The 17,084-nt window shown below is 39.2% G+C and overlaps 1 protein-coding gene across 1 annotated transcript in view; it reads left to right on the forward strand.

The window, feature by feature from the left end:
• SH2D4B (SH2 domain containing 4B) overlaps positions 1-17,084 on the forward strand; it is a 189,491-nt gene that overhangs the window by 66,231 nt on the left and 106,176 nt on the right. Inside the window, exons 2-3 of the mRNA XM_043988787.1 lie at positions 1,065-1,224; positions 1,857-2,004. Of these exons, the coding sequence (XP_043844722.1) occupies positions 1,065-1,224; positions 1,857-2,004 (308 nt within the window). The remainder of the gene's footprint in view (positions 1-1,064; positions 1,225-1,856; positions 2,005-17,084) is intronic.

Here is a 17,084-nt window from a genome sequence, read left to right on the forward strand (position 1 = left end):
ACCCATTCTCCACATGGCTGCCAAAGAGAAATCCATCAAGTACCAGTTCAGCCATGTCCTTCTCCCACTCAATAAGCTTCAGTGGCTCCCTACTTCCTCTACAATTAAATGCAAACTTAATCTGTTTAGCCTTTAAAGACTATAACAATTTGCCTTCAGCCTACTCCCCCTCACATTCTATATGGTTCAGTCAAATTGACCTTCTTGCTCTTCCTCACAGATGACAACCCATTGTCAATATCTGTGCTTTTGCCTAGGCTTTCCTACATGCCTGTAAGGTACTCCCTTCTCATCTCCACCTCCTGTTATTCCTAGCTTCCAGCTACCAAAAACATATGAAAAAATGTGCCAAAACACTAATATTTAGAGAAATGTCAGTTAAAACAAACTCTTAGGTTCTACTTCACACCCATCAGATTGGCAAGGATAATCAAAAAAGAAAAATAGAAAAATGACAAATATGGTGTTTTTTAAAAATAAAAATGATTTATTTTTAACATTAAAATATTTTTTGAGTTTGAAATTATCTCCTCTACCCCAAATTGTGCTCCCCTCCTTTTTAAATTTAATAGTTGATATCAGACCCCCCCCAAAAAAACCCCAAAGCAAAAAACCCCAAAACTTCCTTACAGCAAGAGCTATTAAAAATGGAATAGCCTGCTCTAGGAGGTAGTAGATTTCCCCTCATTGGTGGTCTTTAAGCAAAAGCCGGATAACTACTTGTCAAGTTTACTAATAGTGTAGATTGTTTGCCATGGGCAATTAATTCCCTATACCTCTCTGAGTCACAGTGTCTTTATCTGGAAAAGGGAGAAAAGAATACTTCTGCTACAGATCCTATGGGGTTGTTGCAAGAAAATTGTTTTGTAAATATAAATATGAGTGGTTATCATTTGACTTTGCATTTTCCCCCAGTGTCTACCATAGGTCCTCAATGTGTACTTATTAAATTGAAGTAAAACCCCATTTGGTATTAATATATGTTTTTGCTTCAGCTATTTTCTAGTCAACTGACCTTGTGTTATTTTCCTTCCCCTCTCCCTTTTTTGGGGTGTGTATCACAGCGAACAGTAAACACATTCAATGGCTTCATGGGATAGATGGTGAAGTTTGGGTCTGGATTATGGGAGAAGCCCCAGGCGACAAGACATATGAACAGATTTCGGAGGAGCTGATAGCAGAAAGGGCAAGACGACAGGCCCAGAAGGAGGCCGAGGAACTCTGGTGAGGGGACACAAACATGGTGTCATGGAAAGGGCACTGATTGGGAGACAGAGGACCTGCAATCTAAATTTCAGCCCTGATACTTTTTGGCTAATTGACCTTGGGCAAGTCACTTTACCTTCTTTCCCTGTAAATTAAGGGGTTGAACAAAATGAGCTCTAAGCTCGAGTCTAGTTCTAGATCCTGTCATTTTAGTACCCTGTCTGATGGAGGGAAGCCAGAATGGTGGCAAGATAATAATAAGCCTAAATTGAATGTTTTCTTGGTAGATCCTGGGGTGACAGTCAGACAGTTATTTAGCTTCCTGAATGGAAGAGTAGATTAAGACACTCTTTCTAGAAAGGGTTATCCAAGGGCCTTCTTGAACCATGATTACTAAGGACCAAAATTTTGTAGTAGGCTAATTATACCATAAGTATTAGACTTTTCTCTCCTTACTTCATTTTGCAGACTGTTACAAGGTGAGCTGTTCAGTCCCCCATTGATTTATTTGCTTCAAAATCCAATACTTTTGTTCCCTCATATTGGGAATTCAAGTGGAAATTGTCTATGGGTGTTGTTTTTTTAAATCTCTTCTTTTTTGTTGCTTGTTTCAAAATAAGATCTTATGTTTATTGGTCTTCTCTTGGAAGGAGACAACAGGAAGCAGAAATCACAAAGAAATTCCGGGATGCTATGGCAAATGAGAAGGCACGGATCTTGGCAGAGAAATGGAAAGTAGAGATGGAAGACCGCAAGGCAGCCAAAGTTCTGGAAGAGAGGATTCATGAGGAATTCAAGGTTGGCCAATAGTCATTTAGCAGCATTTGTCTTTACTCTTTAGATCCTTTACTCTGATGATATGAAGGGACTGTGGCTTATTTATGATTCTTCTGAAAACTGTGGGTCCCAGTGTGTTTTATAAAACCACTGAATTTCAGAATGAAGGAAAGCCACCCTTTTATTTTACAGGTGAGGACACTGAGGTCAAGAGAGGCCAAGTGATTACTCCCATCACATGTTTGTGATTTATATCTATACCAGAGAATCATAGAATTCAGAACTAGAAGGGATCTCAGAGGCCAATGAATTCAAATCATTCATGAAAGCAATCTACACTATTAACATACTTGACAAATGGTTATCTATCCTTTGCTTGAAGACCTCCAATTAGGGGAAATCTACTACCTCCCAGGGCAACCCATTTTGCTTTTCAAAATTTCTTATTGTTAGGAAATTTTTTTCCTGACATCCAGCTTATTTGCTCCTTTACATCTTTTATCCATTGCTATTAGTTCTGCCCTCTGAGGAAAAACAAGATTAATCTTTCTTCCATATTCCTCCTGAGTCTTCCCTAGTACTTTGAAACAAATAAAGGGATGTATGATGAAAATATTCGGCTCAGGTAATAATATCTTACATTTATGTAGCACTTTAAAATTTGCAGGGAATTTAAAATACACTATTTCATTTGATCATCACATTAATTCTGTGAGATAAAGCCATTATCATTCCCATTTTACAGATGAAAAACTGAGGTTTAGATTTAAACAGTGTCACATAGCGACCAAGTGCCCAAAGTAGGATATAGATGAATGAATGATTGAAAAAGACTATATTATGTACTTACAACATACAAAGCATTGTGTTAAGTGCTAGGGGTACAAATAGATAAAAGGGAGAGAATCCTTGCTCTCATGGATCTCATATTCTAAAGGGTTCAGCTACAAGTCAGATGAAAAGGTCCAGCAGTCCTCTTGGTGCAGACAGTAATGTATCTTCTTTAATGAGATTTGAATTCACAGTCTTCCTAATCTCTGGTGTACAGTTCTATCCTATCCACTATGCCACTCCCTTAGGTATCCAATTGGAGAATAGTGAACATAGCTCACATTGACATTGAGCTTTAAAGCATCCAAAAATATTTCTCCTACAACAATCCTATGGGATAGATGAGGCAGGTATTATTCTCCTTTTACATCTAGGCAGAATTAGTGCAGATAATCAATGCCTTGAAGCATTCTCTGCCTTCAGGGAGCTTACATTCTCAATCCCTTTTTTTTTTTTTTTGGGCTGGGCAATGAGGGTTAAGTGACTTGCCCAAGGTCACATAGCTAGTAAGTGTTGTTAAGTGTCTGAGGCTGCATTTGAACTCAGGTCCTCGTGATTCCAGGGCCAATGCTTTATCCACTGCGGCACCTAACTGCCCCCAGAAGCATTCTCATTATTCGAATTCACAATATGTACTTCCATTTGATTGGAACCAATGATCAGATTTTACAGATTTATCATTTCAGGGGCAGCTAGGTGGCACAGTGGATAGAGCACTAGCCCTGGATTCAGGAAGACCTGAGTTCAAATCCGGCCTCAGACACTTAACACTTACTAGCCGTGTGACCCTGGGGAAGTCACTTAACCCCAATTGCCTCACCCCCCCCCAAAATATAATTTCAAATAGTACAAAAGATCTGAGGCTAAGTGATTCACCTGAGGTCCTATAGGCAGTAACTTGATGCTCAGACTTAAGTCATTTTGTGTTTTGACTTCAAGGCCAGGACTCTTTCCATTTCACCTTAGCTGTTGTTGTTGCCTATGGGTAGAACACAATTACTATGGTGTTTTTCCCCCTTTTCTGTTCTGGAGCATGCAGTACCTTTCTGTGATTCATCATCATGGCTTGAATTGTCACTTATCCTTGTCAGCAGAAGCTCGTTATGTTAAATTCTTCTTACAGAATATGCACCTTCACTCTGGTTCTTTCAAATCTCAGACCCCTTATATATGTTGAAAAGTTGTATCACCCAGTATCACTACTACTAAAGATATGTTGGAGTCATTGAACTTCAGTTGTGGCAGTTTAGCTATTAATTCTTCTCCCATAAGATAATAGTCAACTACTTTAGGTGTCTGGCTCATTTAACAGAAATGGCCAAATATCATCTTGTCAATTTTTTACTTGAAATTTTTGTCCCATGTCAGTTTAGAATGATATACTAGAGAGAAAAGGCTGTAACTTAGTTCTTTTAATTTATTTTATTTTTTATTTCTACATTAGCCATGTTACCAAAAAAGGCAAGAAAAATAAAATGAAAAGTGTATGTTCTAATCTGCACTAAGAGTTCATCAGTTCTCTCTCTAGAGGAGGATAACATTTTTCATTATGGGTTCTTTGGAATTGTCTTAGATCATTATCTTGATCAGAGTAGCTAAATCTTTGGTGGTTGCTCAATGTTATGATATTGCTATTATCATGTACAATGTTCTCCTGATTTCCCTCATTTCATTTTGCATCAGTTCATATACGTCTTCCCAGGTTTTTCTGAAAGCATACTACTCATACTTTCTTATAGTATAATAGTATTCCATCACAATCATTTACCATAATTTGCTCATTCATTCCCCAACTGAGTGGTATACCTTCAACTGTCAATTCTTTGCCACCACAAAAGGAGCTGCTATAAATATTTTTATACATATAGATCCTTTCCCCCCTTTTTTCTTATTTCTTTGGGATATAGATCTAGTAGTGATATTGCTGGGTCAAAGAGTATGCAAATTTATAGCTCTTCAGGCATGGTTCTAAATTATTCTCCAGAATGGTTGAACCTGTTTACAACTCCATGAACAGTATATTAGTGTCCCTATTTTTCATTGTAATTTTATTCTAACCTAATTAGCTCTGACCTGCAATGAACGTCTTCCATTTCCTGGAGTATAAAATCCAATTTTTAGGATATATAATTTTGTTCCTAACATTAAATGTTAGAAGTCATCTAGCCTAACTTTTTCATGCTGTTGGTGAGGAAATTGAGACCTAGAGAGGTTTGTGCATAAGACAAGCTTAGTGAGTGATAGAGAACCAGTTAGAGAATGAAGGAAGAGCTCCAATTTCTTCCAGGTTAGAGAGGGTGGTAGCTTCATGGGTGAAATGTTCCTTTTATCTCTGTTCTATAAAGCAGTGTTTCCTAGCCCAAACTGTGCCATGGAGAGGACAGCTTCTTTTTGTTTCTAGAAGCAGTGGACTCTTGACCATTGAAGATCCCAAGTAGAGGCTGAGTGACTAGTGGCATGTCATAGGGGCATACTCCTGCTCAAATACAAGTTGGAATTGATGACCTCATTCCTTGATCTGTGTGAAGTTTTTGATTAATGACTCGTCTAATGTCACAGGGCTAGTTAGAGGAAGGAAAGGCTGGCACTAGAATGAAAGTTTCCTGATTCCCAGGCCAGTACTCTTTCACCTGGACCATATAACTTAGACTTGGAGATGTCATTTTCTACTCATGGAGATATATTCCAGGTGTAATTATTTATTAGCTCAGCAGTTTAAGAAATTTCTCCCTTCTCATTACCCCTCAATTAACAGAAGATGTAGCATGGCTTCCTTAGTTGTCGTGTGTGTGTGTGTGTGTGTGTGTGTGTGTGTGTGTGTGTGTGTGTGTGTGTGTGTGTGTATGTGTGTCCTTTCTTCCCAGCTAGATGAGGAATTCCTTAAAGGCAGGAATTGTGAATCATATTTATCTGTACATGAATTCCTTTATCACCTGACACACAGTTAGTCACAGACAAATCAACAAGCATTTATCATATGCCAGTCACTGGGCTAAGTGCTGGGCAAAAACAACTCCTGCCCTCAAGGAGCTTATAATCTAATGGAGGAGATAACCTGCAAAGAATTGTGTCCAAATAAGATATATAGAATAAATTGGAGATAATTAACAGAGGGAAGGCACTGGCATTGAGGAGGAGGGGTATTGAAAGGCTTATTGTAGAAGATGGAATTTTTTGCTGAGACTGGGAGAAGCCAAGGAAGCCAGTTAGCTGAGATGAGGGGGGAGATAATTTCAACTACAGGGACATAGAAGATAGTCATAGATCCAGAACTGGAAGGGACCTTAGAGGTCATTTAGTCATCTTACAGATAGGGTCATTGAGTGGCAGAGAGGGGCAGTGACTTGTCACAAGACCATAACTGACTTTGTAAGTGAATGGCAGAGTTGGAATCCAACCATTGTTCTTGTGACTCCCAGACTCCCTTTCACTATACCATGTTTCTTTCCATGCCTTTGGAAATATCTCCTTTTATTTGATCTAAGAGGCATCATGAAATACTGTAGAGCACTAGACTTGGACTTCAAAATACCTGGGTTTAAGTCTCACTTCAGGCATTTAATAGCTGTGTGACCCTGAGCAAATAACTTAACTTCTCCTTGCCTCAGTTTCCTCATCTATCAAATGAGGGGGTTGGACGTGATGACCTGTGAGCTCCTTTTTAGATCTACATCAGTGATCCTGTGATCATCCTTTAAGCATCATAGAGGATTCAATTATGATTTGGCTCAGGGACAGATCAGATTCTTCCTTCAACTTTCTCTATTGTGCTACTGATTTCAAAGGATGGGAAATGACAGGCAGCCATGCCGAATACCAGGATGCCATTTGGTTAAAAATCTCTTCATGTTTAACTGCAATCATAGAAAGCCCTTAAGAAGTGTGACTTTCATGAATGATTCAATCAGGGTACAGAATGAAATGCAGATCAGTTAACAAGCCCACTTTAACAAGTTTAAAATATTTAACAAGTCATTAATCATCCTTCTGCGGTGATGACCACAGCATATTTAAAACAGTCTCAGAAAAGGGGAAGGAAAAAGCCTGAACTCCATTAAAGTTTCATTACCTTGAAACATTCAGATTTGCAAAATTAAAGCTCACTGTCCACTCAGGTGATATGCTTAATTTTCAACCAAATTGCCTCAGACCCACCTACCTGGGGGTAATCAATCCCTTTTCTATCTCTTGACGGGTATAGGGCTTTAAAGTTGGCTAAACTAGATAAATGATGTTTGCCATTATCAGAGTGAGTGATGATTCTAGTTTTCCCCTTGCCATTACTAATTTTACTACCTCCCAACTCACTAAGCCAAGCGATATTTAATATATGATGCTGAAATCTAAGTGTGATGACTCTGGGTTTGGCATTTAAGAACCATGAATGTTTTTATGCATCCTTTAATATGGACAAATAAGCATGTTTTAAGTAATTGGCATTAATTGCTCACTAATGCTCCAAGAGTACAGTGATGAACTGAATACCAGTTGTCCAAGGACCAGCATCACTGAGTTCTGAAAGGCTCATTGCCAGAATAATTTCAGAGTCATGAACTTTTCAACCATGGCAACATTGGAAGACTTTCTACTATGTTGTAGAATTGTGATCTGTGTAAGTGAGGGGAGTGAAAGAAATCTCAGAGTCTTATAACATTAAAGTAATGGTCCAAGAGGTGATGGGAGCTGGAATGAATGTACCCTACCATAGGCAATGGTGGGACAGTCCAGCTGAAGAGGGGGTAAGGGTGGGCCCAGGACACAAGGTTCAATTTAGGAGGCTAGGATTACAATGAAAATTTTCTTAGATGGTACCTTTTTCAACACTAAAATTAATAGGATGATGCTAATATACTGCACCATGTCTCCTGAAGGGTAGTATAAGTACACTGGAATTACCACACTGGTCTGACCATTGGCTCATCCTGTCTATAATTTTGTCTCTGAATGGAAGGTTTTGGAAAGATTAGCTTATTTACCTCCTTGTTAGGAAGGGATTCTATTTTCTTTGTGTCTTTCAAGGTCATAAGGTCCAAGATTGGTCCTCAATTGAATGAATAGGTAAATGAGTGAATAGATGCTGGCTACCTATAAAGTTAGGAATATTCCATTTGAATCTGTGGTGGCTACACAGTAATTAGATATCTGCCCAGCATAAGAAAGGCATTTCTAATAAGAAGTACTATCCATGATTAGAGAAGATTTTCTCTCAAACTTAGTGAGCTCCCTGTCACTGAAAGTATTCAAGGGTATATTCAATGGGGTGTATAAAGAGGACTAGCACTTCTGGTGTGAGGTTTTGCCAAGCCCTTTTTAGGGCTGCTTATCCATCTTTGGTGTCTGCCTGGAGCTCAACACTCATGTGTGGCTCCAAGAAGCTATAGCATGCACATACCTTAGTACACCATCTCAGCAGATGGGCTAAAACAGGTTGAGGGTAACTGATGGGCCATAACACCATCGAAGAGTTAGGGAGGTATCTACCCCAAGCACGAGAAGACTTCCCTGGCAGAATGGGTGGATGAGAATGATTTGTTCCTACAGCCATGGAGGCTACTGAAGGAGGTCCTATTGAATGCTTAGAGCTTGGTCAGACATTGAGGTGCCAAGATTATCCACTGCATTCTGGGCCATTGCCAGTCATCTTAACTTTTGTCTTGCCACTGGCCTGCATTGATTCTGGAAGAGAGAGTGAGGCTGATGACTTCATAGATAGATGGCATGCTGTAATGGAAAAGGATACAGGACTTGGCACCTAGGTGGTACAATGGATAGAATATTGGACCTGTAGTCAGGAAGAGAAACTGAGTTCAAATCTTGCCTTAGACACTTACTAACTGTGTGATCCAAGGCAAGTCATTTAATCTCTGTCAGTTTCATTTTCCTCATGTATAAAATGAGGATAATAACATCTACCTCCCAGGGAGGTTATGAGGATCAAATTAGATAATATTTATAAAGTGTTTTGCAACCCTTAAACCTCCATATAAGTGCTAGCTAATATTATTACTAGTGTTATTAAATCTAGAAGCCTTGGATTCTAGTCCCAGCTATGAATCTTACTACCCAGAAATGTCATATCTCTAAGTCTGTTTCCTCTTCTATAAAATTGGGATACTTTTATTATCTATCCTAAATTGCTCTTATGGGAAAAATATTTTGTAAATCCTGAAGTATTAAATACATGTGAGTAAATTATTATTTTTTAGCCACTGTTTAGCATCTCTATTGTGCTTAAAGGTTTGCAAAGCCTTTGTATGTGTTACTTACACACACATACACATTTATGTATATACATATAAAATAAAATAAATGTTCTATCTCATTTCATCCTCATAATACTCTTTGAAGTAGGTGCTATTATTTCTAATTTTACAGATGAAGAAACTGAGGCTGAGAGAGGATAAGTGACTTTCCCTGGTTTGCAAACTGATAAATATCTGAGGCAACATTCAAACTCAGAGCTTCTGACTCTAAGGCTAGTGCTCTACCCACTGAGGTGATTTCTATTTTTAGCCTATATTTCTCAGGGCAATAGGTTATTTTTATGCAGGGCACTCCATTTCTCCTTCCTCATTTCCTCCTCTTTGGCTTCCCTGGCATCTTTCAAGCCTCAGATAAAGGCCTACCTTTCGCAAGAAGACTTTCTTGGTCTTCCTTAATCTTGGTGCTTTCCCTATGAGATTATTCCCAATTTATCTTCTGTGTGTGTATGCAGGTATGCACACACATACCTGTATATAAGCACACACATGTACATGTTTATGCATGTGTATAATCACACATTTGTTATATATCTACATATCTTTCTATTTCTTCAGCTCTCTATATATCTTTTTTTTTTTTGGTGAGGCAATTGGGGTTAAGTGACTTGCCCAGGGTCACACAGCTAGTGTTAAATGTCTGAGGCCGGATTTGAACTCAGGTATTCCTGAATCCAGGGCTGGTGCTCTATCCACTGTGCCATCTAGCTGCCCCTCTATATATCTTTATAGCTATATATTTATCTGCATGTTCTCTGCTATTAGACTTTGATCCTGTGAGCAGGGTCTCCACCCTCCCTCTTTCTTTGTTTCTTCACTGTACATAGTACAGTGTCTGAGTGTCTAAGGCCAGATTTGAACTTAGGAAGATACGGTTTTTTGACTCCATCCTGGAACTCTACCCACTGTGCCACCTAGCCTTAGCACACACAAGGGAACTGAAAAGGAGGAGGAAAGTCAGTACCCATGCTGGTGATGTGATTACAAAGTCTAGAGAATGAAGGATGATTGGTCTAGGCCTTTCCTCCAAATCGAGGTTCTGGAAGGAATTCATCAAGGAGAGCAGGAGATCTCAGAGGCTGAAGGAGAAGGGAGAAGAAGCAACCCTGCTGGTGTATTTTTAAAAAATGTGATATTAAAATACAGCACTTCCTGGGCTGGCTAAGATTGAAACAGCTTCACACTGTCCAAAGAAGGTCCCAGGAAAGGAAATAAAACTGGTATGTATGTACAGTGCTTAGCACAGTGCCTGGCACACAGTAGGCACTTAAAATGTTTATTGATTGATTGATTAATTGATTGAATTATAGGGCCATATCCATGACCAAATAATACAAACAGAGAAATATGACGGTGATGATGATAACAGCAGCAGCAGCAACAACTGGCATTTTATAGCACTTTGAGGTTTGCAAAGCACTTTACACAGGTTAGTTCATTTGACCCTCCAAATAAATGAAGACCCATTGGGAAGTAGGTGCTATCATTATCCCCATTATACAGATGAGGAAACTGAGATATAGAAAGGTCAAGTGATTTGCCCAGGGTTGCACAGCTAATAAATTACTGAGGCAGAATTTGAACTCAGGTCTTCCTGATTCCAAGTTCAGCACCGAACCAACTATTTGACAATTATAATTATAATCATCATAATTATCGTTTTTGCTCTGAGGATCTACTTGCACCCCTGAGATTCATTAAAGTTGAATTCACCTGTTTGCTCTGTTCCTCAGCTCTCATAGATGCCATTGTTGTTTGCTCCAGGTGTCTGGTTTCAGTTACAAATAATAGAACTGGCAATATTCAAAATTAAGCATCTCCCCCCCTGCCCTTAAAGTGCTAATTAATGCAGCTTGGGTGATTATTTAGTCTGGTATGTTTAAGAAGTGGATATAATTGTGGTGACTGTGATACAGGGACAACTCAGGTTCATGCCTCCAAGTTTGTACAACTAAGCACCTGAACTGCCCTCCCCATTGTCTCTTCCTACTTTGGCCTTCTCTCATTAGTTTATTGGAGATGTGAGGAGCCCAGGTCCCTGTTGGACATCTGTCAGGCAGTGACCTCCAGCTCACTGATATTTTCCATTGGCAGTAGGCAGATGCATGACCCATGTGGGTCATGTATGGTGTGAAATTACCTATGAGTTATCAGGATGAGACAGACTAGATTAGCCGAGCTGCTAAGAGAGCTGGCCTGGGCTTAGTAAGGTCTTCCGGACTCTCATGGAAAATGTCTACAATTTTTCATTTTCTTAGGATGGAATAGGCCAATTAAATTGAATATTTCATATTGACTTAGATATTTGTATTTTAAATATAATTATTAGTAGAAATGAGAAAGGTGACATTATTTGTGAATGCCATCACTAATACTATAATTGATAATCGTCTTGATAGTAATAATAATAATTGTTCCTTGATGACCTCTCTCCTGATTGGGTAAAACAATTAGAGTTGTAATAATAATTGGTTGGCTAAGTTAAAGAAGTGGGAATCTATTATTTTGACAATAATACTAAATATGTTTCCTTTCTATGCTTATATTACCAAGGCATATTCTATCTCAAGTACTTCACCAGTTGGGTTTCTACTGTTATAATGAGTTTATTTCAGATCCTTATAAATTTCTCAAAATAAAACAAATGACAGAAGAAACATTTCTTAAGTGCCTACTTTGTGCCAGGCATTGTGTCAGGTACTGGAGATGCAAACACAAGCGATAGAAGTTGATGCTGGGTTCTTACTAACTATATGACTCTGGGCAAATCACTTAACCTCCCTTAGCCTCAGTTCTTTCATCTGGAAAATGAGGATAATAATGGCAACTACCTCGCAGGGTTGTTGTGAGGCTCAAATGAGATGATACATGTAAAACACAGAGGAAACATTAAAGCACAGTATAAAGGCAATGATAATGATAATGGTAATGATGGTGATGGGATGACAATATACACATACACACACACACACACACACACACACACACACACACATACATATATATATGAGGAACCAGGAAAGATGATTTTGCTCTGGGGAGTCACAGGGATTGCTAACAGAGAAATAAAACAGATTGTCATGCACTTTTCAAAAGCAATGGCAGTATTGGATTGGACTAGATAAGCAGATTGGATTATGGTTCCAAGATCGAGGGCTGGAACTTGGAGGGGTAGTTATAGTGTTGCGGGGAGGGGAGGATGTGTATGGGTAGAGGAGTAGATGGCAAGAAGCCCAGGGAGGGCCTGAGTTTCTTGGTGGCTGATTCGATGAGATAAGAAGAATAATTTAGGACCATCAGATAGTTAGGTGAGTTCATACTTACTTACCAATAAGGACAGCTCAGCCCAGAGCAGAGTAACTATCCTTTAGCTTTTAAACTTTTTTTCTTCAACCATTATCTTTTAAATATACTCCAGAAGATTCGCCATCCCAGGTTGGGAGAAATAGGCTTGAGGGAGCCCTCTGAATAATTCAGATATTCCATGGGATTTTATTTTCTCTTAATTAATAAGAAAAATTCAAAATAAGCCTTTTCTCCAACCTCTTTTTGTTGCTTAGTTGTTTGCAGTCATATCTGACTCTTTGTGAGCCCATTTGGGGTGTTCTTGGTGAAGAAACTGGAGTGGTTTGCCATTTCCTTCTCCAGATCACTTTTTTACAAATGAGTAAACTGGGTTAAGTGACTTGCCCAGGGTCACACAGCTAGTAAGTGTCTGAGACCATATTTGAAAGTAGGAAGATGAGTCTTCCTGACTTCAGGTCCAGTGCTCTATCTGCTGCACCACCTAGCTACACCAGCAATAACCAATCTGTTTAGTAAATGACAATTCACTTTAAGAATGATCTTCACCTTTGACTATGAGTATTGACAAAGCTTTTTAGTCTTTATTCACTTTTCTGGTCCTTCATCACAACTTATTGATGAGCTCCCATTTCATCATGCTCATGGTCTTCCCCTTCTCCCACACATTGGTTTTATTCCTCAGAATGTCTTTTCTTCAGGTACTTGAAACAGAATTTGCTCTTCTATACCAACATCTTCTAGACATATTGGGTGCAGAAGAATTAGCCTGGGAAAACTTCCCTACCCTGATGGGTCATCAGATCACCTTTTGAAGAACCCAAGAACATAGCAAGAAGCCATTATCAGATGTAGACTGGGGTTAATGGTAGGTATCAGTGGAACCATCATATCTGAATCATGGATCAGAATCATGAGACAAGGGATCAGCAAGAGCAGCTGCCAGGCCTGTAGTACAATTGATTTCATTGGACATTCTGACTCTGTACTTCCTAGGCAAATTCCTAGGTCTCAAGGTGGAACCAATGTGAGAGGCTGTAGACTGGACAAATGTCCATATTTGGTCCAGAGAACAGGACTGAAACCATATCTGGTTCTGACTCAGGGTAAGAAGCTCTGACAAAAAACACGGGGCTAGTGCCACCCTGCTCTTGAGAAACTGCTGAAATCTGTTTGAACAAACAATCTGCTTTTTAAAAATATAACACAGGGGGCAGCTAGGTGGCACAATGGATAAGGCACTAGCCTTGGATTCAGGAGGACCTGAGTTCAAACCCAGCCTCAGACACTTAATAGCTGTGTGACCCTGGGCAAGTCACTTAAACCCCATTGCCCTGCAAAAAAAAAAAGTATAACACAGAAGGCATCCATTAAAATACCTCTCTGATGCCCTGTGAAGGTGTGGAGGTGACGCTGGGTTCTTCAAAGCCGGGCCAGGAAAGCACAAGGTCTGCAATTAGGCGTCTTAACCTTTTCATGTCATGGTTCTCCTTGGAAGACTGGTAAAGCCTATGGACCCCTCATCACAATAATGTTTTTTTTTTTTTTTAATTTTTGTTTTTTTTTTTTTGAGAGGCAACGGGGATTAAGTGACTTGCCCAGGGTCACACAGCTAGTAAGTGTTAAATGTCTGAGGCCAGCTTTGAACTCAGGTCCTCCTGAATCCAGGGCCAATGCTTTATCCACTGCACCACTTAGCTGCCCCCCACAATAATGTTTTTAAATGCATAAAATAAAATACATAGGATTAAAAAGGAAATGATGAGGGGCAGCTAGGTGGCCCAGTGGATAGAGCACCAGCCATGAATTCAGAAGGATTTGAGTTCAAATCTGGCCTCAGATGCTTGACACTTACTAGCTATGTGACCCTAGGCAAGTCACTTAACCCCAATTGCCTCACAAAAAAGAAGAAGAAGAAGAAGAAGAAGAAGAAGAAGAAGAAGAAGAAGAAGAAGAAGAAGAAGAAAGAAATGATGACATTCTAATAGTTATCAAATATATATTAAAAAACCCAAACCAGGTTTATGGACCAAGGTTATTCTGTAGAATGTTTGGCCAAAGTTAGACAGTTTCTAGTATGAACCTGTCTTCCCTGTGTTTCCATCATTTGAGAATAATTTCAGAGAAGTTCAACACCCCTCAGGCAATAGGGTGATGAATTTTTAAGCTACAGCTTCTTGCAATGATGGTCTACTAAGTTGTGGAGAGGCTGTAATCCTTATCAGTGGAGAAATGCCCAGACTATTTAATTCAATTCAAGACTTTAAAAACTATTTTTGAATGCATATATATATATCATATGCATATTTGTATATATACATGTACATGTACAAACACACATGTATTTGTGTCTAATGGTAGCCATCTCTAAGGGGAAGGGGAAATAAGGAAAAAATTACATGATAATTTTATTATATATTTAAAAGGAATAGTAAATTGTACATAATAGTCTTGCAGTTTCATGTGCAATAATCTTTTTTATTTTTATTATGTTATGGAAATTTTTGTTCTATTCCATAAATTCAAAATAAAATAAATAAAAATAAAAAAATAAAGTACCCACTATGAACCAGGTGATGTATCCAGATTCAAGATAAAAATGATACAATCCTTGTCCTTTTGAAGTTTACATTCCCTTGGCAAGTAAAGTCTTTTGCAATCTGGCTCAATCCTACCTCCTAGACTTCTTACAGATACCTTCTGACTACTTTCAACAAATGGTAGCAGCCAGAATACGCAACTTGTTGCTAGTAAGTGTCTGAAACTGGATTTAAACTCATGAAGATGAGTCTCCCTGACTCCAGACTCATAACTCTATCCACTGAGCCACCTAGCTAACACCCCCTTTTCTCCCCTGTGTACTTTTTTACTGCCTGTCTCCAATAAATAGAATACCTGCCTTCCTCACTTCTGTCTCTTAGAACCCCTAGATCCTTTTATAGATCAGTTTAAGGGTGACCACTTACATGATTCCCCAGCTAAAAGGGCCTCTGAAACTATTTTGCATTTAACTTTTATATGTTTTGCATTATGAATGCACAGGTTGTTTCTGGTGGTACAAAATAAAGTCCTTGAGGTCAGGAACCATTTAGTTTTTGTCTTTGTATCCCTAGAGATAGCATGTTAGAAGGAATAGAGATTCAGCCTCAAAGCCAAGAAGACCTGGGTGTATACTACCTCTGTGGCTAGGGGCAAGTCACCTCATCTCTTAGTGTTTTAGCTGGGGTGTTGAGGAAGCTAGGTAGCTCTGAAGTTGGGAGGACCTGAGTTCAAATCTCACCTCAGACACTTACTAGCTGAGTGACCCTGGGAAAGTCACTTAAACCCAATTGCCTTAAACATCCATGGTCATCTCCAGTCATCCTGATATAGATCTTGCCACAGGACCCAGATGGCTCTGGAGGAAAGCGTAAGGTTAGTGACTTTGCACAGCCCTCCCTCACTTAAATGCAATTCAGTGCAAGTCATGACGTTGCCCTGATGTCAAGGTCCTCTTTGAGGATGAAGGACAAACAACAACAACAGCTGGGGTGTGAAACTCAAATAGAAACAGATCCTTATGAGCAGTATATTGACTTAGAAAACAGCATATTAACATTGCCTGTGATGTACTGAAATTTTTTTGGGGGGGAGAAAGGGGTGTTAGCTAGGTGGCTCAGTAGATAGAGTGATGGACCTGGAGTTAGGGAGACATCTTCATGAGTTTAAATCTAGTCTCAGATACTTACTAGCTGTGTGACCCTGGGGCAAATCACTTAGCCCTATTTGCCTTAGTTTCCTCATCTGTAAAATAAGCTGGACCACTCTAGTATCACTGGCAAGAAAACCCCAGATGAGGCCAGAGAGAGAGAGAGTCAGACACAACTGAATAACAAAATAACAAAATATGGAATTTTAATTTATTTTGATAAACATTTTCCAATTACATTTTAATGGTTTGGGCAGCATAAATTTTGCTCATTGGGTTTCCAATTTGACATCTCTGCAGACAACTCTATAAAATTAAGGAAGTTGCAGAGAAGGAGCTAAGCTGCACTGTCAGAGGGCATTCCTTTTACCAGTGGAATTAAAGATCCTGTCTCTATTCCATCCCTAGTGCCTAGCACGATTCCTGGCATATGCTAGGAATTTTATAAATGCTTATTGGGGGCAGCTAGGTGACACAGTGGATAAAGCATCAACCCTGGATTCAGGAGGACATGAGTTCAAATCTGGCCTCAGACACTTGACACTTACTAGCTGTGTGACCGTGGGAAAATCACTTAACCCTCATTTGCCCCACCAAAAAAATGCTTATTGATGGATTTACTGCAGATCTTTAAGATATAACACAAGGTGCCCTGCTGTATTTAGGCACAATAGCTGAAGTCATTCTAGATTAATTCCTTTCATCCTCTGTACTTGGTGTTGGGCCAAAGTTTGAGTAAGGGCCTGTTCTTTGGTGATGGGTAACTGGGGTCATATCAGGCCTTGGCTTGATCTTTTCTCCAACTTGAAATAACATATTGGGAGGACTTTATCATCATCAATCAACACTCACTGAGAGTAATATTTGTACCTTATGTACTTTAAAGAACCTTTCAGAAAGCCATCTTGGAGCCATTTGGTTACTAGCCCTTCCTTGTTAAGAACATAAAATATTCCTTAGACTTACCAACAAAACAGACCAATTATTAAAAAGTGGAGAGCTATGGAAGAAATCATGGA

The sequence above is a fragment of the Dromiciops gliroides genome, chromosome 2, assembly GCF_019393635.1.
Source record: "Dromiciops gliroides isolate mDroGli1 chromosome 2, mDroGli1.pri, whole genome shotgun sequence".
NCBI lineage: Eukaryota > Metazoa > Chordata > Mammalia > Microbiotheria > Microbiotheriidae > Dromiciops > Dromiciops gliroides.